The sequence below is a fragment of the Perognathus longimembris genome, chromosome 28, assembly GCF_023159225.1.
Source record: "Perognathus longimembris pacificus isolate PPM17 chromosome 28, ASM2315922v1, whole genome shotgun sequence".
NCBI classification, from domain to species: Eukaryota; Metazoa; Chordata; class Mammalia; order Rodentia; family Heteromyidae; genus Perognathus; species Perognathus longimembris.
In genome coordinates, this window is record NC_063188.1 from 25835484 (window position 1) to 25862728 (window position 27245).

Sequence of the window (27245 nt, forward strand, 5' to 3'; positions counted from 1 at the left end):
GAGTCTTTTTCAGCAGAAGTGACCTTGAAGAAATCACTGTAGTTCCTCCATAATTACCTCATCTCTCTCAATGGGTTCATCAATTTCAAAAACATGAAAAGGACTATTTCCTGATGTCAGAATTTTGCTGAAAATACAAGAGGATTGTCTTAGACAGTGCACAGAACTGACCAACAACAAGAAAACAAATATTTGAGATGAGAACACTCTTTCCCAAACAAGCAAATGCCAAGACTGAAGAGTAATCCTTTTCTCCTTTCCAAACACAGATTCTTCCCTTGGAGTAAACTTACACAGACTTTTTGCAGTGCTGAGGATGGAAAACAGGGTCTTGTGTGTGCTCAGCAAAATCTCTACCACTGAGATAAATCCCAGCCCCTACTAATCTGTATATAAGGACTCCCACATATGCAGCCAGCAGCAAAGACGTAACTAAGACCAGATATACAAAAAGGGCAAAAGTTTCTAAGGAACCAGTGCCAGAGATGTTAACACTAACCAAACCTTCTTTTCTCAAAAAGTAATACAGACTAATTCTAGCTCTTCCCTTTCTTTCTTTTTTTTTATTCTTTGCTCTATACACTTAGGATTCTTTTCTTCTATGGAAAAGTACTTTTTAACTACAAAAGACTACACAAATGCTTATTTCTCCCTTACTTTTTTGTAAAACATTTCTCATATGTTATCCTATGAGGTTAGTAATAGTAGAGGTGAGAAATGGAAGGAGACTTCAACAGGTTGATTGACTTGTCATCCAGCTACTCAGTGGCAGAAAAGATTTGAACCGTGACAGTCTGGCTCCTGAGCACTGTGTCATTTGTTCAACACACTTAACAGAGATGATCTTGTTTTCAATGGATGTATAGGGTCATCAATTGATTCAAATATTTTCTAACATCCTCAATAACATTTTTGAAAAATGCTTTATTATATTATCCAGAATCCATTATGATTATTTTACTATCAATATAGATGCACTAAAACCAAAAAGTAAGCTTGTATATTTTGGAAAGCATTTTAGTGAGCAAAGTGAAAACATATTCAATTAGTCAAAATACTGCCTTTATCAAATACGCTAGGTGCTTGAAGTTTTATTTTACCAGGAATTATAAAAGAGGTTACACAGGTGGTTTTCAAAAGCATAAAGAACAGTAATAATTCTCCTCATGAAAAATGTTTCCCATGAATTCTAAACTTACTGCGGCAAGAGTCGAAAGTTCCCAGAGAAGTGTTCATGCTTGTACGTGACCACGTGACAGTCTGTGCTATAGGTTTTAATACACTAAAAGAAACAGAAATGTTAAGTTTGAAGTATAGAAAGAGTATAAGCATTTTCTTTTCTTTCTTTCTTTCTTTTTTTTTTTTTTTGGTACAGTTCTGGGGCTTGAACTCAGTCAAGGCCTGGGCGCTGTCCCTGAGCTCTTTTGCACTGAGCAAAAGTCTACCACTTGGAGCCTCAGCTCCATTTCCGGTTTTCTGGTCATTAACTGGAGATAAGAGTGTCACAGACTTTCCTGCCTGGGATGGCTTTGAACCGTGATCCTCAGATCTCAGCCTGCCAAGTAGCAAGGATCACAGGCATGAGTCATCAGCACCTAGCTTCATGTTTCTTTTTTTTTTTTTTAAGTCAGATAGTGTACTGACAAAATTTTTGACCTGTTTTGGGAAATACTGATAAAGGAATCTTCCTTTGAAAAATCAGCTGGTGACAATAAACACCAATTCATATGCCTTTTTGGATACTCAGACTGCAAGTCCAGGGAGTACTCAAATCCCAAAGAAAAATCCTAAGAACACAGGCTACTTGTAAAAATGTTTAAGCTGTATTTTCTGTGTCATATCTTTTTTTAATTAAATTTTTTTCTTTATTGTCAAAGTGTGGTACAGAGGGGTTACAGATTCATATGTAAGGCAGTGAGTACATTTCTTGTTCAACTTGTTACCTCCTACCTCATTTTTCTCCCACCTCCTTCATCTCTCTTCCCCTTTCCCCCCAAGTTGTGCAGTTGATTTACACCAAATGGTTTTGTAAGTATTGCTTTTGGAATGGTTTGTCTTTTGTCCTTTGTCTCTCAATTTTGGTATTCCCTTGCCCTTGCCTAGTTCTAATACCTGTATAAACAGTATCCAGGGTATTCAGATGAGATATAGTGATAGTGGGGGTACAACCACAGGAAGGGAATACAAGAGAAACAAAAGTAAACAAAACCATGTATTATATCAAGAAACATGTTATATAGTTCAATTAAGTTTAGTAATTTTATTTTCTATTCATATTAAAAGGCAAATACTTCATATATTTTATATAAATTTCAAATACACAGGTAGTTAATATAACTTTTATTACACACACACACACACACACACACACACACACACTTCCCTTCTGTGTCCATTAAACCCCTTACCTCTTTGACAAATAAACTCTGGGCCATCTTTTCAGCATCTCTTGGTACAGTAGAATGAACTGTTCTCTGCTGGCGATCTATCACTGAGATCTGGAAGACAAAGAACATTGTTACTGTAAGAACTGGCTTGGAAAACACAGTATTTGTTCTTCTAAAAAGTGTTTGTGGAGTGGGTACTGGTGGCTCATGCCTGTAACCTTAGCTACTCAGGAGGCTGAGATCTGAGGACGGCTGTTCAAAGCCAGCTGGGGCAGGAGCAGGAAAGTCCATGAGACTTGTATCTCCAATTAACCACCAGAAAATAAGGAGTGGTGCTATGGCTCAAGTGGTAGAGAGCTAGCCTTGAGCTGAAGAGCTCTGGGGCAGAGCCCAGCCCCTGAGTTCAAGCCCCATGACCAATTTTTTAAGTGTTTTTGAACTCACAGATACATCATCCATGGGGAACATAAGCAGGTCTCTGTGAGGGTCACTGTTAATCTGTACTTTCTTCTCAGCAATAACACGTTCATAGTCCAGAGGCTCAACAACCTTAGCCTTTTCCTTTACAAGAGACAAACAAAAGTTGTTATAGTTAGAAAAAAAATTAGAAAGTCAAAGTTAGAAAAAAATTCCTCTCTCTTTCACTGTGTATTAAATGATGCATTATGGAGATTCTTGGTACTAAGTTGTTAGAGACACTTTCACAAGAGAAATAGTCTTCATAATTTCAATCTACTAAATACATGTGGTACATAGACTCCCTCTTGCTTTTTTTTTTTAAATCCAAGATGAGTACGTGAACTCAGTATCTGACTCTCACTCATTGGTTGGTACTCACTGGCTGAGCCATGTCTCCAACTCCCCCTCCCCTTGCTAAACACGATTCTGAATAAACAGCATCATATGCTATAATGTCTGAGTGCCTTCCAAACATTTATTGAATTTTAAGCAAAAAACCTTCTATTATATATTTCCTGAACATGCACAGCTCACCAGTACTACAGGGAAGAAACTCTCAACATTCATGTCTTTTCTGTACAGTAGAGACACAGTCAAAAGAGTATACTAAGTTTCAACATATTTAAGACAAGCCTTAGTACTAGATGATTGATCCTGTGGGCAGAGCATGAAAGAAGGTCAAAGTAGCAATCGAAGTGGCAACATCAGCTGTCCCCCTGTTGGACTTGTAATAGTGAAATGAATGTTCAGATATTTAGATTCAATATACATATACATTATTTACAATATTTCAAACCAAATTGAGTATCTGTTACTGAGGTTTTTTTCAGGGGCTCCTGCATGCTAAGAAACGTCTCCTACCATTGAGCTACAGCCCCAACCTGTATTTTAGTCATTTCTAATTATAATGTTTCTGTTTGAGTGAAATTTATTAAAACTGAATAATGAAAATTGTATAAATCAAGCCTGAATGTAAAACATCAAAACTTCACCACTAGAAACTGAAAAAAAACATATTTAAGGAAACATATGATTTAAATAATATGCATTAAACATATATATCTAAACATCCTATGTATGTGTAAACCATCCCATTAATGTGTTTATGTTTTTGTGTATCAGTTACAAAAATAAGAAATAAGATTCATTATAAGTTAAGCCAGGCACTGGTGGCTCACTGGCGAAAAATTACAAGGAAAAACTGAAGTTCTCTCCCAGGACGAGATGTCTTAACAAAAATTTTTCTTAAATGGTGGGATTTAAATACACGAAACGAGACGCTAATTAACTGGTCCCAAGGCTTATTTAGGGTTTGTTCACTAGTACAGATAATTGGCAAAGGGCGCTTGCAAATAAAAGGGGCAAGTACCCGTTAGCATCCGGTGCTTCCCTCTAGAGTCAGGCTAGTCAGGCAATCAGAACGAGGCTGAGGATGCGCTGGGAGGATTCCCAGGGGGTCAGCCCGGTCTCCAACCCTCATCCCACAGTCTTGGCGCCTTGTAGGCACCTCCAGCCCCGAGCAGTGTGTCTCCAGGTTCTATATCCTTGGAGTGGCACGCCCTGATTTTCCCTAATCTCTCTGTTCCGACTCTCAAGGGACACCCTCGCCGCCCGCCCCCCCCCCCCCCCCCGGCTCGCGCCTCCCGAAGCAAGCCAGATGCTGAGCCAGAACCTCGCTGTTCCCAATTCGCAAGCTCCGTGGCGGTAGTAACACCCCGTTTTCAACACTCATCACCACCCTGTCTTCTGTCCAGAAGCAGGAGGAAGTCGTTGTGCTTCCTCTGTTCTCTGCCCGCCCAAGCTTGGGCGCCCCGAGCTTTCTGGGTGGGGTTGTTTTCGGTGTGTGTGTATTCACCCGGTATCTGTGTGTGCGCGCGCGGGTGGGGATGTGCCCAGGGATCTTCGCATCCTTCCTCCCCGGCCGCCTCAGGTGCCGGGAGGAGAGGATGGAGATTGGCTTGCCAGCTCTTTAGGGCAGGTCTAGGGTGGTGCGAGGTGTGCTCCGTGGCTTCTGCCCCGGCCCCTGCCCTGGGTGGAAGCCCGCGCTCCGCCGCCAGCTTCCAGCCGGGCGCACGCAGCTTCCAAGCGCCCTGTCAGCGGGCGCTGCTGGGACTCGGACCCCGGTAGGGCACCGCTAGTGCAAAACTTAACGGAGCGAAGACCGAGAGCTTGCAGCACACGGGGCGGCCGCCCTAGCCTTGCTCTGTGCCCATGGCCCCGCGCGCGAGCAGCCACTGCGTGGCTCCCAGCCGGAGCATGTGTCCCGTCCCCCCCCCCCCCCCCCCCAATCCTCGGATCCCTTACCATCACCACGGAACTCCTCACTGCCTCTGACACGCTCTGCCGGAGCTCAGCCGCTGTCCCGGGCTTGCTGAGTCGTTTGGTGAATTTCCGCGCTTCGGCCATGGCAACGACACCAGGCAGGTCTCGGTGGGCAAACGAAACGGACGCACTCACAGCCCCGGGTAGAGGGGGAGCGGTGCGACCGCGATCGCCGCTGCTCACGGTGTGTCCACCGGCAGCCGGGGCACTTCGCAGCCCCGCTGCGGCGGCGCGGCCCCCAAGGCTCCGCCCTCTGGACGCGGCTCCGCCCCTGGCCCCTCCTTTACACTCTGCTTGCTTGCATTACAGGCGGGCCGCGGCAGCTCCCTCCCCTGGACAGGCTTGTTATGAGCTTAAGAAAGAGGGTGTGTCTGGAAGGAGAGGCAAAACTGGTGGAGGGGGGGGAGGGAGGATCACGTGGGAAGAGGCGGGGGGGGGGGGTGCGGTGACAACCACCGGTATTTGATGTTGATGGTACCGCCGCATCCGGGAGGCAAAAAGGAGAGTATAGGGAGGGAGGGGGGCAGAAAGGGGGGGTGATAAGGAAATGTCTCCAAGACCTTTGGGCGTGCCCTACCCAAAGGTTCCTCTCCCACTGCGGAAGCTACTGTAGAGCCCCACCAAAGGGCTGGCAGAGTCTCAAGGCCACCACTCCTCAAACCCCCAAGGGTCCAGTCAGGCAGGAGGTGATGAACAGCCTGGAGCAGTGGCCCATTTGTTAGCTGTCCTGGTTGGATCAAGGTCCATAGTGTGGATGGAGGTACAGCTGGTTTTTTGGGCAAGGATGATCGCCTGAAGTCCCTCCAACCACCCACACTTTTCTTGCCTCTTGGGCGACCCTAGTGAGGGAATATATCTTGGAGAGTCACTTGTCCTGAATGCGGTTCCCTGCCACTGAGACCATCACTGCCTGCTCTTTGGAGTACTTAGCAGTCTTGAAGCTTTTCAAATGTGTCCTGCAACGCCCTCTCCTTCCGTGTTTCATAATCCTTTCTTTATCCTCTTCAATTTCCAAAATATTGTTTGCACTAGGTGAGAAACATGCATGCTTAAGAAATAAAGTTGGAAATCTGGAAGTATCAGGGACCCTGTGAACTCCTAAGTACAAAATGAAAAGCTCCACAAGCCTCGCAATTGTCTATCTGGTTACCTCATTAGTTGAGAGTTTGAAAATGGCCTATACTCTGATGAACTGAGCAGCCTTTCTGAAAGAGTTTCTACCACTGCCCAGGTGGCATTTTCTCCACTTCTCCCAACTTCAAAGGGCAAACAGTCACACCTACCCAGAGGATGTTGTTATGGAAACAAGGGCCTGCTTGATGGTTTCTGTGGACCCAGAAAGGACCAAGTCTCTTAGCAGCAAGCTTATCCTGTAGCTAGCACATTAGTGCTGATAAAGCACAGATGGAAGGTCCTACAGGGCCTGAGACTAGATATCCTCTAAAGCAGAAGCATGGCGTCACAAATGGCTTTGCACTGTGTATGCGTCTAATGTGCTCATTGCTGCATAGAAGTAGATCAGCACAAATTCATGCCCTCTGTTCCCAGAATACCCGTGTGGCTGACTTGTATTTAGTGACCTCCACAATAGGCATAAGATTTTTCTTGCTAATAGAACCCAGATATGCTGCTTCATGTACAAGGCAGGGTCACACCATTCAGGGAAAAGATGGCCAATTGCAGATGGCGATGAATCCTGGGAAGTTTTTTCCATGTTGATAAAAAGAAATAAAGAAATGAGAAACTGAGCACTGCTGGCTCACATCTGTAATCCTAGCTACTAAGGAGGCTGAGATTTGAGGATCACAGTTCAAAACCAGCATGGGCAGAAAAGTCTGTGAGACTCTTACCTCCAACTAACCACAAGAAAAAGTGGGGGCTGGGAATATGGCCTAGTGGCAAAAGTGCTTGTCTCTTAAACATGAAGCCCTGGGTTCAATTCCCCAGCACCACATATACAGAAAATGGCCAGAAGTGGTGCTGTGGCTCAAGTGGCAGAGTGCTAGCCTTGAGCAAAAAGAAGCCAGGGACAGTGCTCAGGCCCTGAGTCCAAGGCCCAGGACTGGCAAAAAAAAGAAAAAAGAAAAAGTGGAAGTGGAGCTGTGGCTCAAAGTGGGAGCACTAGCCTTGTGTGAAAAAACAGCACCCAGGCCCTCAGTTCAAGCCCCATCACCCACAAAGAAAAAGAAGAAAAAAAAAGCTTGGGAACAGTGCCCAGGCACTAAACTCAAGTTCCAGGACTAGCACGTACACACTCGCAGGCACACACATAGTTCTTTTTTCTGCCTAGCCTAGGCTAGACTCCCACTACAATCCTTCCCAAAGTCTAATTTTCCTAATCGCTATGATTATATACATAAGTCACTGGTTCCTGGCTTTGAGCTGAACCTTTTTTTTTAAGCAGTGGGTAAAGCACAGCAGGAATGCCATGAACGGCCTAGAATGGAAACAAAATTTAGTGTGTACCCAGATAAGAATAAAAAGCCCATGAGACTGACATCTGGGTGGAAGAGGAATGGGATGACAGGAGTTTGAGAAGCAGCAGTTTCTGCAGAGCCTTGTGAGCCATGAGAAGCATATGTCACACTAGTGGTACACAAATACCATCTGGCTATTGTGCAGGCTCCATGCTTGTTCCTGCGGGGTGAGCTTGACTTTTTTCCTGCTTTAAGACTTCTAATTATGTAAGCATCAATATGGTGCTACACACTGAGGGAGAATGTAGGATGCATTAGACACTGTCCATTCCTACTAGAAAACAAACAGAAGTCTGCAAGATACTTCCAGGTAGAGAGCAGAAATCATGTCTAATTATAAACCATGGAAAATATTGTGCCCTTTGACCTAGAAATTTCTCTTGAATAAATTAACACCATGTAAAACCTCTCACATGTTGAACCAAGATGCTTGTATAAGGGTACTGATTGTGTCAGGGTATAAATGAATGATATACATGATTCACTCAAACTAAGAAATTCTCTTCATCAGGAATTGTTTTATTGTTAATAATCATAGAGGTCATAAGCATTGTAGACTAGATTGACAGTGTCCATCAAGGGAAAGATTTTTTAAAGATGATGAAAGAAAGGGAGGGTGGTTTGGGAGGAGGGAAAGAGGGAGAAAAATGAGGTATGAGGTATGAAGTATGACAAGAAATGTATATGTATTCATTACCTTAAGTATGCGACTGTAACCCCCCTGTACATCATCTTGACAATTATAAAAAAAGAAAAAAAATCTCTTCATCTGTTAAAATAGTTGTTAGTAGCTCATGCCTCTAATTCGAACTACTAAGGAGGCTGAGATCTGAGGATCATGGTTTGAAGCCAGCCCAGGTAGGAATATCCATGGGACTTATCTCCAGTTAACCATCAAAAACCCAGAAGTGGAGCTGTGGTAGGATATCAACCTTGAGTGAAAAAGGTACATGACAGTGCCCTGATTTCAAGCCCTGGCGTGTGCAGACAGACACACACACAGACACAAATGACACATTAAAAAATATTTATTTATTTACAAAATACACTGATAAAAGGCAAATTGCTTCTGTTTAGGAAAAAATTGTATGTGTACTCACATGTGCACATGCATGTGTGGGTGTCTCTATACATGAGCTACATGAGGTACCCCATGACTGGAAATTATAAGTGAGGGCCTAGCAGGCCTACATATTTTATTAAGTAGAACTAGAAGTACATACTACACTTCGCTATAGTTGTTTGTAAGGGTTTTTGTTGTTGTTTTTGCCAGTGATGGGGATTCAACTCAAGGCCTAGGCACTGTCTTTGAGCTCTTTAGCTCAAGGCTAGATCTCTACCTTTTGAGTCAAGTGTCTCGAATCCGGATCGCTCCCCTTTAGTGCAGACATCTACTCAGTAGCCCTTGCTTCTTGGTTTCAGCGTCGATATATCAAACTTAATATGCCCCAAACAAAGTTGCTTCCCTTTCGCCAACGACCCTTTCAGACACTTCCATCTCTCATTTAATAGTCACTTGATGTTTTTGTTTAGACCCCAAATATTTCCGGAAATATCCTATATTCCTCTTTCATATCCTGCATAGTTTATCAATAAATCCTGTGCCTTTAAAAAATATAAGACCTGCTCTCATCAGATCCAAGAATATCAGGGGCCAAGGCTTCATCAATCAGTCTTACTGAGATGAATGTCTCTTAATGACATCGTTCTTGTCCCCTCAATGGTGTCCTTACTTGCAGCCTTAGCCGCTTCTGTGTGTTTACAACACAGCAGCCAAGTGATTCTCTTAAAATGAGAGTTGGATCACTGTCTCCTCAGCAAAAGCCCTTATAGGGATTCTACATCCTCACCTTTGGTGGCCTGTCTGTGCTTTCTGTTCTGCGTCTGGTCCATTCCTGGCAGGCCACCCAGAGTCTTTGCTTCTTTCCAAATACACTAAGCATGTTCCAGCCTCCAGGCATTGGTACTTACTGTCCCCTCCGGAATGCTGTCACCCCATAGTTCTGTGTCTCCTTTGCTCCTCTTTTATCATGTGCTTAAGGACCACCTCAGCAAAGCCCTCCGTGAACATGCTGTAACCCATGTCCGTTCCCAACACTCCAAACATTGCCTCTTTCCTGATCTGTTCTCTCCCCCATAGCACATAAGGCTTATATTAAATATTTTGTATATTTGGCTCTCCCCAGTACAATATTCAACTGTGGGTGAATAGACCTTTTCCTCTATTCTGTTCATCACTGCATCTACAGCACCTAGCACAGTGGTTGGCACACAACAGTTGCTTGATACAGTTGTGGGATGACTTTCATGATACAAAATTCCCATTCAGTTGAATTGCTCATTATATTAACAAAATAAACTATGAGCAGAGAAGAAATTTTAAAAATCACTGTTCTCATTTGGAAACCTTGTTCTGTTCCTTGTCTTACTTTGTAGCAAAATGTGAAAATAAAATATCTAAGCCTGGGGCTGGGAATGGCCTAGTGGCAAGAGTGCTTGCCTCATATGCATGATGACCTGGGTTCAATTCCCCAGCACCACATATATGGAAAACGGCCAAAAGTGGTGCTGTGGCTCAAGTGGCAGAGTGTTAGCCTTGAGCAAAAGGAAGCCAGGGACAGTGCTCAGGCCCTGAGTCCAAGGCCCAGGACTGGAAAAAAAAAAGATCTAAACCTGGTAATGGGTCATGCCTATAATCCTAGTTATTCAGGAGACTGAAATCTGAAGATCATGGTTCGAATCCAGTCTTGCCTGAAAGTCTGTGAGACTTTCCAATTAATCATGAAAAAGCTGGAAGTGGAGCTGTGGCTCAACATGGTAGAATCTTACTCTTGAGCAAGCTCAAGGACAATACCCAGGGCCTAAGTTAAAGCCTCAGGACTGGCACCAAATAAACAAAATAACATATCTGAGCTAAATAGTACTTTCTCTTAATAAAGCAACATTAGTTCAACTGGGAACGGGATACTGACTTAAGTCTGATACAAGCTCATGCCTGTACTCGTAGCAATTTGGGAAGCTGAGATTGGAAGGATCTCAGTTCAAAGCCATCCTGAGCAGAAAATTTCATGAGGTTCCATCTCCAAGGAGGGAAACTAAATGTGGTTAACACCTGTCATCTAACTTCAAAAAGCCTAAGGTAGTGGGATGGCAGCTAAAGTACATGCAGGTGGGAATGGAGACCCCCACTTCAAAAACAAAAGTGAAAAACTGTAAGCTCAAGTAGCAGAATGCCAACAGAAAAGCAAGAGGCCCTGAGTATAAAATCTAGTACTACCAAAAACGTAATGGTTTCTTAAGTATGTTACCATAAGTATGATGTCATAACACTTTTAAAGAAACTTCAATTATTTATTGGTGCAATTAGATTCCCAAATCCATTGCCCAGTCTGATTAAAGTAAATATTACGTCTTAAACTTTTGTTGGAATTCCAGCCACACGTTGATTGCTTAGTGCAGCTCTACCACTTATTTAGGATGCAGAAGGCCCTTGGTTCCATTCCCAGCCCTGCAAAATAAAGGGGGCAAAAAGGAATGCCCGTTGGTCAAGTATCTGTAGAAAATGCTGTTGTGTATGTTCTTTTCTTTTGCCACTCCTGGTGCTTAAAGTCAGGAACTGGGCATTGTCCAAGATTCTTTTTCTCAAGGATAGCTATCTAACACTTGAGGCACAATTCCATTTCTGGCCCTTTGGTGGTTAACAGGAGTCTCATGTCAGGGCTGGTTTTGAACCATGATCCTCAGATCTCAGACTCCTGAGTACCTAATATTATAGGTATGAGCCAATGGTACCTGGCATGTTTTTCTTTGGCAAACATTTCATGTCCTTTAGCTATATATCTGGCTTTCTTCCAGATGTGACTTTCTACAGCTGCTATCTTCTGATTTAGAAAGTTAGGGAACCTACATCTCTGCACATAATGTTGCTTTTCCACTGGTAGTTAAGGAAAAATTTTTCTTTTCCCTTTGTAATCAAATCTTTAGTAACTATTGATATTGGTTATTCATTTCTCTTGAAATGGCTGAAAAAGCTAGAGTCTGTTTTTATTGTTGCTGTTAACTTGTTTTACCTATCCTCATACTCCAAGTAGTCTCAAATGGGATCCATTTGCAAATTTTGGGTCTGGGGTTATCTAAATGGTAAATTCCTCTCTGAGGGCTGGGAATATGGCCTAGTGTTAGAGTGCTTGCCTCCCTACATGAAGCCCTGGGTTCAATTCCTCAGCACCACATATATAGAAAAAGCCACAAGGGGCGCTGTGGCTCAGGTGGTAGAGTGCTAGTCTCAAGTGGGAGGGAGAAGCCGGGGACAGTGCTCAGGTCCAGAGTCCCAAGCCCCAGCACTGGCAAAAAAAAAAAAAAAAAAATTGATACCTTTTTTGCTTTGTGGTAGTAATGGTGCTTTAACTCAGCACTTAATGCTTTTTTTTTGGGGGGGGGGATGTTGAGCTCGGGGCCTGGGATCTATTGCTCTGAGCTTTTGTGCTCAAGGTTAGCACTTTATAAATCATAGCACCACTTCATTTTCTGGTGGTTATTTGGAGATAAAATTGCACTGACTTTTCTAACCAGGCCAACATTGAACTGCAGTCGTCAGATTTCAGCCTCCTTAGAAGCTAAGATTACAGATATGAGCCACCAGTGCCTAGCACCTCAAGCTCTTGACAGGCTTAGAAGGACATAATCCACAGATCTCATCATCCAGAGTGGCGATGATTATAGATTTGAGCCTTCATGCCAGGCTTGTCTTCTTTGAATAAACTAAACACTTCACAGACATAACACATCTAAGTATGTGTTACACTTTGTGCATATACTTATGCATTTGCTCACTGTAAGACAGAGGGGCTTGCTAATTAGAACCATGAATGATTAAAATTCCACTACATCCAAACACAAATTCATATACAAGTACATTTGAATGTGTAACCATGTACATATAGGTTGTCTTTTTAATTGCATATATATGTATCTATAAACACTATAGTGGTGCTTCCTTTTTTGTCAGTCATGGGGCTCAAAGTCTGGGCCTGGGAACTGTCCCTGAACTCTTCAGCTCAAGGCTAGCTCTCTACCCCTTGAGCAACAGACCCACTTCGTTTTCTGGTGGTTAATTGGATAGGAGTCTCAAGAGACAGTCCTGCCAGGCTGGCTTTGAACCTTGATCCTTCAATGTCAGCCTCCTGAGTAACTAGGATTACAGATGTGAAACACTTTGTTTTTATTCTGCAATGAATGGCTACCATGGAGTCCCTCCCATTGATTGTTCCGCACTGTTCCTGAGCTGCCAGTCATGTGGATTTATAAACTGTTCAGAAAGCCATCTCATCTGAAGGTCACCATATTCAGCAACCTTCCAACTTCATTCTTTGATCTGGCTACCATTCCTCCTCCATCTCAATCTTGTTTATGGTTCCCTGCCTGGGATATGAAATCTAGGACCCTCCAGGCAAAGTCTTTTCCATGTTTGCAAGCCCATTTCCTGGCCTAACCTCCAGCTTTACACCCTTGTGTGAAGGCATCCCTCAGGTGGATGTTCTATTGTCTTCAGCTTATCATATGCTAAAGGCAGTTCAGTTTTCTGTGAAGCAAGCTTCCTTGGCTGGCTTTTTGTAGTGGATATCCCCACTACATACAAAATGTGAGCCATCTCTGACACCTGATTTTCCCACCCACATTTCACCATCAGTGCTTTGAATTCATGAAATAATTCATAGGAAAGGACAGCAAACACACTCACTTTATAACTTTTAATGTTTTTTTGTCATATGAGCTACCAAACATTTCAAGGAATAAAGTATTATCAATGCATTTGAAACCCCCTCTGCATATTTCCTCGGCCCTACTCTTTTTGTTGGTGTTGCCACTTTGGGGGCTTGAACTTGGGACCTGGGCACTGTCCTTGAACCCTTTTGCTCAGACACTGCTCTACCTCTCCAGCCACTGCTCCACTTCGTTTGCTGATGGGTAATTGGTCCTAAGAGTCTCAGGGACTTCCCTGCACACTCAACAATACTTTTTACCCTTTTTTTATTCTGCCAGTCCTGGGGGCTTTTGAACTCAGGGCCTGAGCACTGTCTCTGGCTTCTTTTTGCTCAAGACTAGCACTCTACCACTTTTAGCCACAGCGCCATTTCCAGCTTTTCTCAGTTTATGTGGTGCTGAGGAATTGAACCCAGGGCTTCCTGCATGCTAGGCAAGCACTCTACCACTATGCCACATATCCAGCCCATTTTTTTTTTACTCCAAAAACACTTTGGGGGGAAGTGGAGAAACAGGGTCTTGGCACATAGCTTAAGCTGGCTTCAAACTTGCAATTCTCCTGCTTGTTTCCTGAGTGCTAGGATTATCTAAAGCCCGTATATATACTTCTAAGTAAGGCTTTATAATTTTATCTTACATGCATTCATCTATAAAATATATATGGTACTGTGGAACACTGGTGGCTTATTCGTAACCAGTCCTCTGGGTCTGGGATCTGAGGATGGCAGTTCAAAGGTTGCCCTGAGAGAAAAATCATTGTAACTCTTACGTCCATTTAGTCACCCAAAAGCTAGAAGTGGAGCTGTTTCTCAATGATAAAGCCCTAGCCTTGAGACAAAAAGCTCAGGGACAGGGGCTGGGAATATGGCCTAGTGGGTAGAGTGCTTGCATGGCATACATGAAGCCCTGGGTTCAATTCCTCAGCACCACGTATATAGAAAAGACCAGAAGTGGCACTGTGGCTCAAGTGGTAGAGTGGTAGCCTTGAGCAAAAAGAAGCCAGGGACAGTGCTCAGGCCCTGAGTTCAAGCCCCAGGACTGGCACTACATATTTGAACATTAAACTTACTATTTGCAGGTTTCAATGTTTAGTTTATTTATTTATTTTTCCAGTCCTGGGCCCTAAACTCAGGGCCTGAGCACTGTCCCTGGTTTCTCTTTGCTCAAGGCTATCACTCTACCACTTGAGCCACAGCGCCACTTCTGGCCATTTTCTATATATGTGGTGCTGAGGAATCCAGGACTTCATGTATATGAGGCAAGCACTCTTGCCACTAGGCCATATTCCCAGCCCCTCAATGTTTAGTTTATTATGTACAACATTCTACAACTTACTGTTGTAATTCATAATTTTTGTCTGCTGTGTATGACTCCCAAAATCCTCAGCATGCTAAGCAAATGCTTCACCTCTTACCTAATACCTCCCTGCCATCAATGATTTCTAGTGTTCCATTTTAATTCACAATGTGTAGTTCATTCCTTTGAATGGCAATATAGTATATTCTTTTTTTAACCAAATTTTTTAGTATATTCTTGTATGAATACTTACCACAACTTACCAAAATTCTGAACTTGCAGATTTTTTATTTTTCCTTGTGTTATCCAGATGACCATCCTTATACTTCCCCTGTACACATGTATAAGTTTCTGTGGATTTACTTAATTGTATTTTCTTACCTCATCAATAAACTGGGAAATTGTTTAAAGTACCCTTCTGCACAAGCAAACCTACAAAAATTTCTCATCTCCCATTTTTGCCTACCTCCAGGAATACTTAACAGACTTTCTTCTAAAAGTATAGATGTTCTGTTTCCATATTCACATGTTTCATTAATTTGGGATGCACCTGTGTCCAGTATGTGGCAGTGATGTCTTATGAACTCTTTCAATATGGAAAACCAAGTGTTTCTCCTCTTATGTATGAAGTGACCTATGTTATATATTTCTATATGTAGAGTCTGTTTTGGCTTTTTCATTCAATAGGATATTTATGCCAATACCATCATGTCTTCAATGCAATGGTTTTGTAACAGGAAAACCACAGGTCTAGGTACATGGGTGAAGAGATAAAGCACCACCTACAAAGTACAAGGTCTTGAGTTCAAATCCGAGTACTGCCAAAATAACCATATATCTGGTAAGGAAAATATTCCCAAATTGTTCTTAGTTTGAAGATCAGTTTACCAAATTACACAAATAGCTTTAGGAATTTGGGGTTGGATTGCATTGTCTATGTCAACTGGGAAGAAATTGATCTATTTATTATACTCTTTCCATCACTAAACATGCTGTATCTACTTCCTTAGTCACATCATCTTACAACTTTGATCAAGTTTTACACACCTTTTAAGCATGTTTAACAATAGTTATTTAATAGCTTTTGTCTACTGTGAATAAGATCTTGATTTATATTTTAGTTTTTGATTAGCCATCATAAGTATATGGAATCTCCTTATTTTGTGCTTTTCCTTAATTAAGCTTCAACCCAGGGCCTGGTTGCTATCCCTGAGCTTTTGTGCTCAAAGCTAGCACACTACCATTTGAGCCTCAGCTCCACTTCTGGCTTTCTGGTAGTTAATCAGTCTCCAGGAAAGTCACAGGCTTTGCCTGGGCTGCCTTGGGACCCTGATATCTCATATCTCAGCTTCCTGAGTAGCATGGATTACAGGTATGAGCCACTAATGCTTGGCCCTATTGAATCTTCAATGCAATAGATCTAGGAGTCTTCCTGAATTCTCAAGTCATAATAGTTTGTGGATTATATAATTCTTTGATTTTCTAAGTAGACAAACATGTCATCTACATGTAATAACGATTTTCTTCTTCATTTCCAATTGTTATACTTCTTTAGTTTTTCCCAGGCGTGGGGCTTGGACTCAGGGCCTGAGCACTGACCCCGACTTCTTGAACCACAGCACCAATTCTGGCTGTTTGTCGCACTGAGAAATGGAACCCATGGCTTCAGTCTTGCTAGGTAAGTACTCTACTGCTAACCCACATTCCCAGCCCCATTTTCTTTGTTGGTAATGGGGCCTGAACTCAGGGCCTGGGTATTGTTTCTGAGCTCTTCAGCTCAAGGCTAGCACTCTACCACTAGAGCCACAGTGCCACTTCTCTTTAGTTTATTGCATTTGCTAGAACCTCCAAATAGGACTCAAAAATAGGGATATTTTACATCAGTGAAAATGGTTCTAAAGTATTATTAACAGTGAGAATTTTTTGTGTGTGTATGCCAGTCGTGGGGCTTGGATTCAGGGACTGCAGCCCAATAATGAGAATATTTGCGTTTATGTAACTTTTTCTTGCCAGTATTGAACTCAGGGCTTTATGCTCTCTAAATAGGCATTCTATGGCTTCAGCCATACCCTTAGCCCTGGTGTCAATTTTGGCAGATAGCCAGGATCAACTTGAGGAAGGTACTTTCTCTGGCAAACTTAATTTTTTTGGTCCGTTGTGTGTTGGGCTTGAGGAAAGAAGCAGGGAGAATCTATTTTATGGTTAAAAAATAACAATACAGGGCTGGGAATATGGCCTAGTGGTAGAGTGCTTGCCTCGTGTACATGAAGCCCTGAGTTTGAGTCCTCAGCACCACATATATAGAAAGAAGCTGGAAGTGGCACGGTGGCTCAAGTGGCAGAGTGCTATCCTTGAGCAAAAAGAAGCCAGGAACAGTGCTCAGGCCCTGAATTCAAGCCCCGGGACTGGCAAAATAATAATAATAATAATAATAATAATAACAATATGTATCTAAATATATAAAAAGACATAACAAATTTAGCATAAATAGTATATGTCTTTGGAGAAAAACTTTATTCAACTTTATTTTTTTGCCATTCCTGAGACTTGAACTCAGTTCCTGGGTGCTGTCCCCAAAAATCTTTGTGCTCAAGGCTAGCACTCTGACACTTGAGCCATAGTGCCAATTTTGGCTTTTTGAGCAGTATATTGGATATAATAGTCTCAGACTCCTTCCCAGGATGGTTTTGAACCATGATCCTCATATCTCCGCCTCCTGAGGACCTAGGATGAAAGGCATGAGCCACTGGTGACCAGCTCTTTATTCAACTTTTTAGAAATAAAGATTTCTCTCTTTCCCTCTCACACATGCACAATTTTTTTGGGGGGGTGGTAATGGGGTTTGAACTCTGTCTTGTGCTGGTTAGGCTTGCACTATAGCAATCGACCCATACATCCAGCCCTTTTTTTTTTTTTTTTGCCTTTATTCTGCTTCAGATATTATCTTCCTACATTTTCCCTGGGGTTGGTCTTAGACCATGATTCTTCTACCTGTGACTTTAGCATATCTAGAATATTAAGTTTGTACTACAACACCCAGCTTACTTGTTCTGATGGGATCTCTGTAGATTTTTGCATAACCTGGTTTTGAATTATGATCCTTTTCAAACCCTGCCTCCTGAATAGACTAGATTACAAAACAAGCAGGAACCATGACTAGCATTCTTTGAGAGAGGGTCTGACAGGTTGTCTTTGGGCCTGTGATGCTTCTGCTTCAGTCTTCTCAATGCTGGAATTATATAGACCTGTCACCACACTCACCTATATATTTTCTTTAAAAATCAAAACACATTTCTGGTGGTTCACACCTACAATTCTAATTACTAAGGAGGGTACTGATTTGTTATTCAGAAAGAAATATTTCCATGGTACAGACATGCCTATTACCATATATTGGCATCTGCAACACTTCAAATGGTGTTAAAAGAAGCAAGAATTACACATGTGAGCCAGCAATGCCAGCTGGTAAATCTTGACTGCCAGTTTGGGCTATATCGTCTGCCCACCAATAGACATTTAACATGTGAACTTGTTGAAAATTACTACATACATTTAATTATGGGTAGTGAATGTTCTGGGATTTTTTTTTTTTTTTTTGGCCAGTTCTGGGCCTTGGACTCAGGGCCTGAGCACTGTCCCTGGCTTCTTTTTGCTCAAGGCTAGCACTCTGCCACTTGAGCCACAGCGCCGCTTCTGGCCGTTTTCTGTATATGTGGTGCTGGGGAATCGAACCTAGGGCCTCGTGTATCCGAGGCAGGCACTCTTGCCACTAGGCTATATCCCCAGCCCTGTTCTGGGATCTTAATTACATTAGTACATATGTAAGAAGTACTATAAAGCTAGGAATCAAGGATGATTTTTTTACCCTTATTTTCCAAAGTGTATAGATCCTTGCTTTCCCATTGTTGCATTGGGTTATGGGCTCTAATCAACCATGTGGTTAAATAACTGATACTTACATGCACAATGCTTAATGTGCTACATAGTATAATAAGGAGGTCAGATCTGGCCAAAGAACAGGGAGGGGCACAGACATTGGGTGGGGGGGGGGCGGTCTGAGCTAGGAGATAGGTTATTGAAAGCACCACTAGGTCTAGGAACTTGGGGCTTTTCCATTTGGCCCACAAAGGGTTGCTTACAGCTGGGCCTAGGTGAGATGTCCCGCCTGCATATCAAAGCAGGTTCCCACATTGAGGTTCCTGCCTGGTGTCTGTATGGGCCTGAGGCAATGAGGGGGGCAGTCAATCCTTCATATTCCATCTTTGGATACATAGAAAGAATGGGCCTAGAGGGGAGAGAGAGGCAAGTCCTTCATACCTCACTTGACAACCTAAGCTACTACTATCACCGATGACTGGCAGGTCCCTGCCCAGTTACAAAGTAGATAGACATGGGCATTAGAAAGCCATGCTTACAAATTATTCTATGACCTCCCTGATTAACTTTTGAATGGGCCAACACAAGTGACTCCAGGATCAGACGCTATCTCTGCCATCTAAGAAGTGGCTTACTGCCTCTGGATGCTCCATTGCTTTAGTCCTAGGGAGTCTTTTCCATGCTGGTATAAATGCACCTTTGGCATTTCCCTTGGTTGGCTGCTGGGCTTGAACTCAGGGTCTGAGTACTGTCCCTCAGGTCTTTAGCTCAAAGCTAGAACTCTGTCACTTTGCAACAAGGTGGTCAACACAAGTCTTTTTTATGCATGGTCTACATCTGACAACTTATAGGAATCCTGTCCTTTTTGTGGGCCTGCTGGAATTGTTACAGAAAACCTGTAAGAGGAAACTGAAATAGCAATTAAACGAACATCTTGGTAGTCCTAATTTTTCATTTTTACACTTTGGTAAAAACATTTAGAACACTATTATTTCCAAATTTTATATCTAGGAAATCATTCCTGATTTTTGGAAGCTTTTTACTAACCTCTGCTTTAACACTCTACACTTCCCCTTTCATTTGCACTTGAAGAATCCTTTGAAATCTTGAGGCACTAGGCTCAGCCATGTTTTAAAAGGGCCATTTTTCCCTTTGGTCTGAGTTACTGACTGACTAGAAGGCCTTTGGGCCCAACACTGTGTCAAGAATCCAGACTTGGCATCTGTCTTCATTTATTCAATACATCCAAATTGCAAAATAGCATACAAGTCAAATTGCATCACACAAATAAACTATTTGGCTTTTCTTTTTTGGTACTGGGGATCAAACCCAGGACCTTGCACTTGCTAGGCAAGGGTTTTGCCACTGAGCAACATCCAAGCCCACAAATAAACTTTTAAACTCTCTTTTGAAGACTTTTTTTTGCCAGTCCTGGAGCTTGAACCAGAGCCTGAGCACTGTCGCTGGCTTCTTTTTGCTCAAGGGTAGCACTCTACTTTTTGAGCCACAGTGCCACTTCTGGCTCTTTCTATATATGTAGTGCTCAGGACTCGAACCCAGGACTTCATGTATACAAGGCAAGCACTTTACCACTAGGCTGTGTTCTCAGCCTTTAAAACTTTAATCATAGTACATCCCAACGGGCAGTTTTTAGAAATATCCAATCAGTCCTTTTTACCATCAGGTGATCTGCGTTTACCATCAAGGTATCCAGTGTTCATCTGAAAGCAAAAGATGACAGGACAAAGAAAGGCCTCCATTGGCCTGTCCTACAGAATGGGCATATACCTACCCCACTCCTTAGAGCTGGATTAATTGGCTCGGTGCCATTTTACCCTCTTCCACCATGCATGTGGCCTGTCCCACAATGTGTGGACTCCCCCCAAGGACCTGTACCACCATGCCTGAACAGGCTAAGCTCCAACTTTTCCAGATCACCCCTCTCTCTAAAGATAGGCAAACAGGCCCATTCTAAGTTTTCCTGTCCTTTCCTCTTGATCTGGCAAACCCAACCAGTTCTTTAACAGTGATAAACATTAATACCCAAATTTCTAACATTTGGTCAGAAAATTTTTAACAGTGGAGGGAAATTTTAAGTTCTTAATGCCTTTTACTAAACCAAATAACTTGGTGACAATGCAAACAGTCTTATGCATTAAGATGCCATTTTTTCTTAATTTACAAATTAAAGAACCTTTGGGAAAAACTATAGTTCCTCTTTAAAACAATTCAAAAATCCTTTAAAACATTTGGTAATGTCCAAACTTGACCTTCCTAGGAGTTTGTACTTAAACTCATCCATTTTTATATCATGCTGATAATTTTTATCTTGAACATTCACACAGATTCATGCACTCATGCTAAAAGATCTAAACCCCACAAATGAACATTGGATTTTTGCCAATCCAAGATCAAGATTTAAGACAAAACTTTTTAGCAGGGGCTTGGAATATGATCTAGTGGTAAAGTGCTCGCCTCATATACATGAAGCCTTGGGTTCGATTCCTCAGCGCCACATATATAGAAAAAGCTGGAATTGGCGCTATGGCTCAAGTGGTAGAATGCTAGTCTTGAGCAAAAAGAAGCCAGGGACCGTGCTCAGGCCCTGAGTTCAAGCCCCAGGACTGGCAAAACAAAAACCCCCAAAACTTTTTAGCAAAACACTTTTAGTAGGGCTTCCTATTTTGTGGGCGTTGTTTGTTTTAGCAAAACATTTTAGCATATTAAATACTTTTCAAAAGAAATGTGGGGATACCCTGGGGCTAAACTTAGCCCACCCAGTACTAGACTCTACCCAATACAGCATTTTACCCTTTGAATACCTTCAGTTCCAAGAAGGGCTGTTATCTGAAGCTGATCTCTTAAGTTTTCAAGGTTACTAGACAGCCTTTTGTCAATTTTAGACAGCAGCGTTTTACAATCTCAATTTGTTCATGTAAGCTAATTGCTAGAACAAAGCCCCCTGCTGCCAGCACACTCCTAACTGCCACCTTGCAGTAAGGGACATAGCACCTAGCAGGCTGATTTCCCCCACAGAGACACAAGGCCAAACACAAGAGAGTGGAGACTAAGCCAGACACAGAAAAAGAAAGCCAGCTGAGCTGGGGTCTCTCCCACCATGAGTGGGACCCCCCAAAAAACAATAATAGGCCATTCCCACTCAGTGCCACCAGAACCTCCAGACCTTATATGTGTAAGAGGAAGAAAGGGTGGGAAATGTCAATCGAATATTTAGGGAATCTATTGGTCTTAGGGCAGTGGCTACAATTGAATCTCTTTTTGATGCCCAGGACAGTGCAACAGATGAAGCCGTTTGGCAACCTGATCACGTTTAGGAGGGCCAAGATCTCATTTTTTGTGGTTTTTCCTACAGAGGTAAATAACCCCTTTTCTGTATAGATGGCTGCATGGACATGGGCCTATATAAAGGCCTATCTACTGTCAGTGTAGATAGTTTTTGCCTTTCCCACTGGAGGGCCTGTCTCAGGGCAATTAGCTCTTCCTTTTTGAGCAGAAGTTCCATGGGGTAGTGCCTGAGCCCAAATGACCTTATCTAAGGCCACCACTGCAGCTCCTGCTTACTTACCTTTTACCCCTTCTTGCACAAAACTACTGCCATCAGTGAAAAGCACAACCTCTGGATTCTCCAGTGGAACATGTCAAATCAGGGTGAGCTGAATCAAATGCATTACATCTAAACAATCATCTAAAGGCATAGTGTGGTCATCCTCTGAGAGGTGGCTGGATTTTGCCTGGGTTTTGCCAAATCATACACAGGGATGTTGGAGGATGGGACTAGTGCAGAGATCTGCTCATAGGGAGAAGGAAAATCGTTCTCTACTCCACAGGCTTGGAGAACCTGTTTCTTCTAGTCTTAGGGCTCATAGGTTGAGCGAATGCCCACCTGTTATGCATATATTTTTAACAAAAAAGGAGGATTTTTTTTGCCAATCCTGGGGCTTGAACTCAGGGCCTGAGCACTGTCCCTGGCTTCCTTTTGGTCAAGGCTAGCATTCTACCACTTGAGCCACAGCATCACTTCTAGCTTTTCCTGTTTATGTAGTGCTGAGGAATCGAAGCCAGAGCTTCATGCATGCAAGGCAAGCTCTCTACCACGAAGCCACATTCCTAGCCCCAAAAGGAGGAGTTTTAAACCAAGGTTCTCCATTGGTTTATGTATGGATATCGGCCTGGGTACCCAAGACGTAAGGTACCACATCCTAAACAACCAAAGTTAGTTTAGGGTCGAAGGAGCATTGGCAGGGCCAGCCAACCCCAAAAGAAGGTCAATCTACTGTAGAAAACCCCTTTAATTTAGACTTTGAAACTTGGACCCCATAATCATCTAAAAATCCTTAATTTGTATTATGTAGTAAATTATCCAAGAAACTCTGAGGATCACGCCTCAGAGTTTTTATTAGAGCATTAGCAGTCTACAGGCAGCCAGTTGTTACAAAGGCCTGCAGCCCACAAATATCCTTAACCCTGTCAGGAAACTGGCCAGAGTGAAAAGCAAGAACAAAAACAATACCAACAAAACAACTCAGCTCCAATGGAGAGCTGACTTGGGACACCATTGTGACCAGCCAGGAGACAGGACAGGAAGACAAGGACATGTGCAAAATGACACTTGAGCTGGCCTGACCTGACCCTAAGGGGGCAGGAGAGTAGGTAGCTACCAGTCCCAGGCACTTGAGTGACAGGTTCAGTAACATATATGCCAAGTGCCCACCCCTTCTTCAAGGAATTCAGGAATGCCCATCAAGACAAGATGCCAGATAGCACAACCACATGGCCAATGATGGCGCTGGCCAGATCTGACCTCCACACTAGTCTCTCACCCTACTGTGGCTTTCCTGTACCCTGACAGTGCAATAGCACCAAGCAATATCATCCAACAGCTGTCTCTCTGATATGGAACTGTAACACCGAAAGTTAGGAGCCAATTTTACAACCTGGTACCAATTCTTATGGAAAACAGAACAAGGAAAAACAAGATCTCAAACAAAAAGGAAGGCTGAGTTGGAGCCTAGTAAGCCCCCACCACGTTCCTACAAGAATTCTCAGTTTGCCCACTTAGCAAACTGAAGCCAGAGTCTGCTCAGTGGACCTGCCATTCCCACTCAGCAAGCCGACCCCCCCCCCCACTGCACAGTAGGGGAGCACTACCAGGTGCCAGGTGGGCAGTCCAGAGACCCCACCCCCACCCTGCCCCGTGCCCAGTAGTCTCTCACTCTACTACAGCAACAACAGGGGCCTGGTAGAAAACTACCAAGGCCAGAAAAGATACCATAGTGAGTGGTCTCCCCCAACCATGGTCAGACCAGGTACCTAGGAGAATACTACCAAGGCCACACTAAATGCTGTGGTGTGTGGTCCCTCTCAGTCACAGCCAGAGATGCCAGGTAAGTGGTCCCCCTTCCCCCTAACCATGGCCAGACAAGGCACCAAGCAGGGAATCCCCCAACAATGGCCAGACTGGGCACCGGGTAAGTGGTCTTCCCCCAATCACGGCCCTATGCCGGATAGTCTCTCACCCTACAGGGGTCCCAGGCCAGGTAGTCTTTTTATATTGCAAATCACCCAAGAACTCTCATTTACCAGGATCGAATCTAGGGACTTTTTATTAGAGCATTAGCAGTCTGCTGGCAGCCAGTTGTTACCAAAGCCTGCAGCCCACAAATACCCTTAACCCTGAATAGACCAGAGAGAAAAGCAAGAACACAAACAGTACCAACAAACCAATTCAGCTCCAATGGAGAGCTGACTTGGGAAGCCAAGGTGACCAGAGACGAGCCAGGAGAGGGACACACGACAGGACGACAGAGACCAGTGGCTTGGCAAAAAGGCACTGGAGCTGGCCTGATAGGGTCAGGGCAAGGGGTAGGATCACAGAAAGCTCCCTGTCCCCGGCACTTGACTGACAGGCTCGGTAACCTATAGGCCAACGTGCCCACCCCTGTCTCTAGGGATTCAGAAACACCCATCACCTGACTATGGGACTTCCCTTCCTCTAGGAATTCTGGCACGCCCATCAAGACAAGATGGCGCTGGCCAGATCTGACCTCCGTTCTACAGTCAGTCACACTACCCTCCCGGTGCCATGGTACCCTTGGAGGTCGTGGATGAGTTACCGAATGCATGCACTCGCCATTGCCTCCACTGTTTCAGTCGGATCGACCCCCAGAATTCAAAACATGCAGACAGAAGACAAGACAGAGACTTCCAGAAGATTTCTGAGTGACTCCAAAAAAGATTTTTGGATGGCATGTCCAGCGTTGGTGAGCTGGCTGTCAGAGAGGCGATAAGACCACAGGGCCCTGGAACATTTCCGAGGTGCGCCTCCCCTGTTCCGTGCCCCTGGCAGCCAGCGGCCAAGGCCATTCGCCGGTGGCTTCAAGGAACCCAGGTGCCCTTCTTGGCACTGGAGTCTCAGTGACTGGTTTCCTGATCAGGCAACCATGTGCTGTACGGTAAAAATATACCTTAAATCAGATATAAAATTAGTCATGAGAAAATAGAGAAGCCACATCTTGAAAGTCCCAAATTTGGAGTGTTTATTGGGATGCTAGGAGTCTGCAGGAGGGCCAATTACAAAACCCTGCAGCCTGGAACAGCTTGCACCATTTTCAAGACAAAGGCCACAGGCTGGGTGGAGAGCATGCCTCAACAAAGCATTACACAGAAACACAGCATGGGGAGCAGAGCTTTCCTGGGGCTAAACACAGGTATCTACATATTCTCCAAAGCTGGGTCCTCCTGGCTCTACCCAGAGAGCCAGGCATCTGCAATTCACAAGATGGCCTGTCTCACTTCTAGGTCTTGGAGCTGGGCGAACAGCACCCCCCATCTCCTGGCTAGGCTCCAGGATATCTGTGAAAAAACAGCCCCCAGCACCTAGCCAGGCACGGGGATGGCTGTGACTAGGTTTCCGCATTACATTCTGTGACTGTACTCTCAGCTATCTACTATCCTAGCTCCTCAGGAGGCTGAGATCTAAGGATTGTGGTTCAAAACCAGCCCAGGCTGGAGTCCATGAGATTCATCTGCAACTAAGGACCAGAAAACCAGAAGTGGCACTGTGGCTCAAGTGATAGAGTGCTAGCCTTGAGCTAAAAGACCTCAGGGAAAGGGCACGGGCCCAGAGTTCAAGCCCCAAAACTGACAAAAAAAAATATGCCCGGAAAGACTATGAAAGTGGGAAGATAACTTTGAGAATACGATGCAAATTAGAATTTCCCACTGACCAAGGTTCCAAATGACAGGGTAAGTAAATTTAGTAGAGAACCTTTTTTTTTTCCTTTTTGAAACAATCCAGGCATAGAAAGGCAGAGCCTGTTCACACAAGGGTAATACAGTGAGCTTTATTTTGTCATTCTATTTTGGGCCATGGAAGGGAAAAGATACAGACAGCTAAGCTAATGGGGCACAAAAGGAAAAAATAACAGCAATCAAATGCTTTCCATGGGTAGTAGAAAGCATTAAAGATGACGTTCTTTACTGAAGAATGAATGCTATAATGATCATGAGTAAAATGAACAGAGTATCAGTATTAGGTTAAGCTATGCTTCATAATTTGTTAGCTTTAATTAAGGAGAGAACATAATTTGTTAGCTTTAATTAAGGAGAGAACACACTGTTTCATAGATTTATGTGTTTCTTTTTGTCTACATTTTTATTAGCATATATTGCTTATATATTGTGGAGATTTTGTTGGTAATTTCCATCATGCACACAATAGTCTTTGATTGTATGTACTACTCTGTTACTTCCTTATCCTTTCCTATCCATATTTCTTTTAAAAATCATTTAAATTTTTTTTGCCCATCCCAAGGCTTGAACTCTGGACCTGCGCGCTGTCCCTGAGCTCCTTCTACTCGAGGTTAGTGCTCTACCATTTGAGCCACAGTGCCACTTCTAGCTTTTTCTGTGATTAAGTGGAGATAAGGGTCTTATGGACTTTCCTGCCCAAGCTGGCTTTGAACCATGATCCTCATATCTCATCCTCCTGAGTAGCTAGGATTACAGGCATGAGCCACCTGCATCTAGCTGTCACTCAGTTTCTGTTGCTTGTGACCAAGAAGTTTGGTTGATACCGAGTATGTATCTCAAGAGCCTTGAAATGTGCAAATCCTTTGGGTCCCCATTATAACACACCTACCTAAATGTGCATTTCATAGTGTGAACAAAAATTTTATCAAGGGCTGGGAATATGGCCTAGTGGTAAAGTGCTCGCCTCGTACACATGAAGCCCTGGGTTCAATTCCTCAACACCACATATATAGAAAAGGCCAGAAGTGGTGCTGTGGCTCAAGAGGTAGAGTGCTAGCCTTGAGCAAAATGAAGCCAGGGACAGTGCTCAGGCCCTGAGTCCTCGCCACAGGACTGGCAACAAAAACAAAACAAATAAACAAAAATTTTATCAACACAAATAGTTATGCAAGTTTTAATGTGGAAAATGGAAAAACTGACAATAACAATCTCTGACATGAAATGAAAGGTTGAGTCAATTCCATTACATCTAGATTTTGGGGCACGGTGTAGTCACTAAACAGAATCACTAGAGAACATGAGGATATGCTATGATGTTAAGTGATAAAATCCAGCTAAAACTTACATATGTAGTGTGATCTCTATTATGGCAATGAAGTCAGAGAAAAGGCTA

At 43.4% G+C, this 27245-nt stretch overlaps 1 protein-coding gene across 3 annotated transcripts in view; it reads right to left on the reverse strand.

Moving 5' to 3' along the window:
* Positions 1–5350, reverse strand: part of Dock11 (dedicator of cytokinesis 11) — a 132317-nt gene extending 126967 nt beyond the window's left edge. For all 3 annotated transcript variants that reach the window (XM_048336314.1, XM_048336315.1, XM_048336313.1), the window contains exons 1-5: positions 5151–5350; positions 2832–2948; positions 2409–2498; positions 1200–1282; positions 58–127 (exon numbers count right to left, since the gene is read on the reverse strand). In XM_048336314.1, the coding sequence (XP_048192271.1) occupies positions 58–127; positions 1200–1282; positions 2409–2498; positions 2832–2948; positions 5151–5252 (462 nt within the window). In that variant the 5' untranslated portion in view covers positions 5253–5350. The remainder of the gene's footprint in view (positions 1–57; positions 128–1199; positions 1283–2408; positions 2499–2831; positions 2949–5150) is intronic.
* Between the last annotated feature and the right edge of the window lie 21895 nt (positions 5351–27245).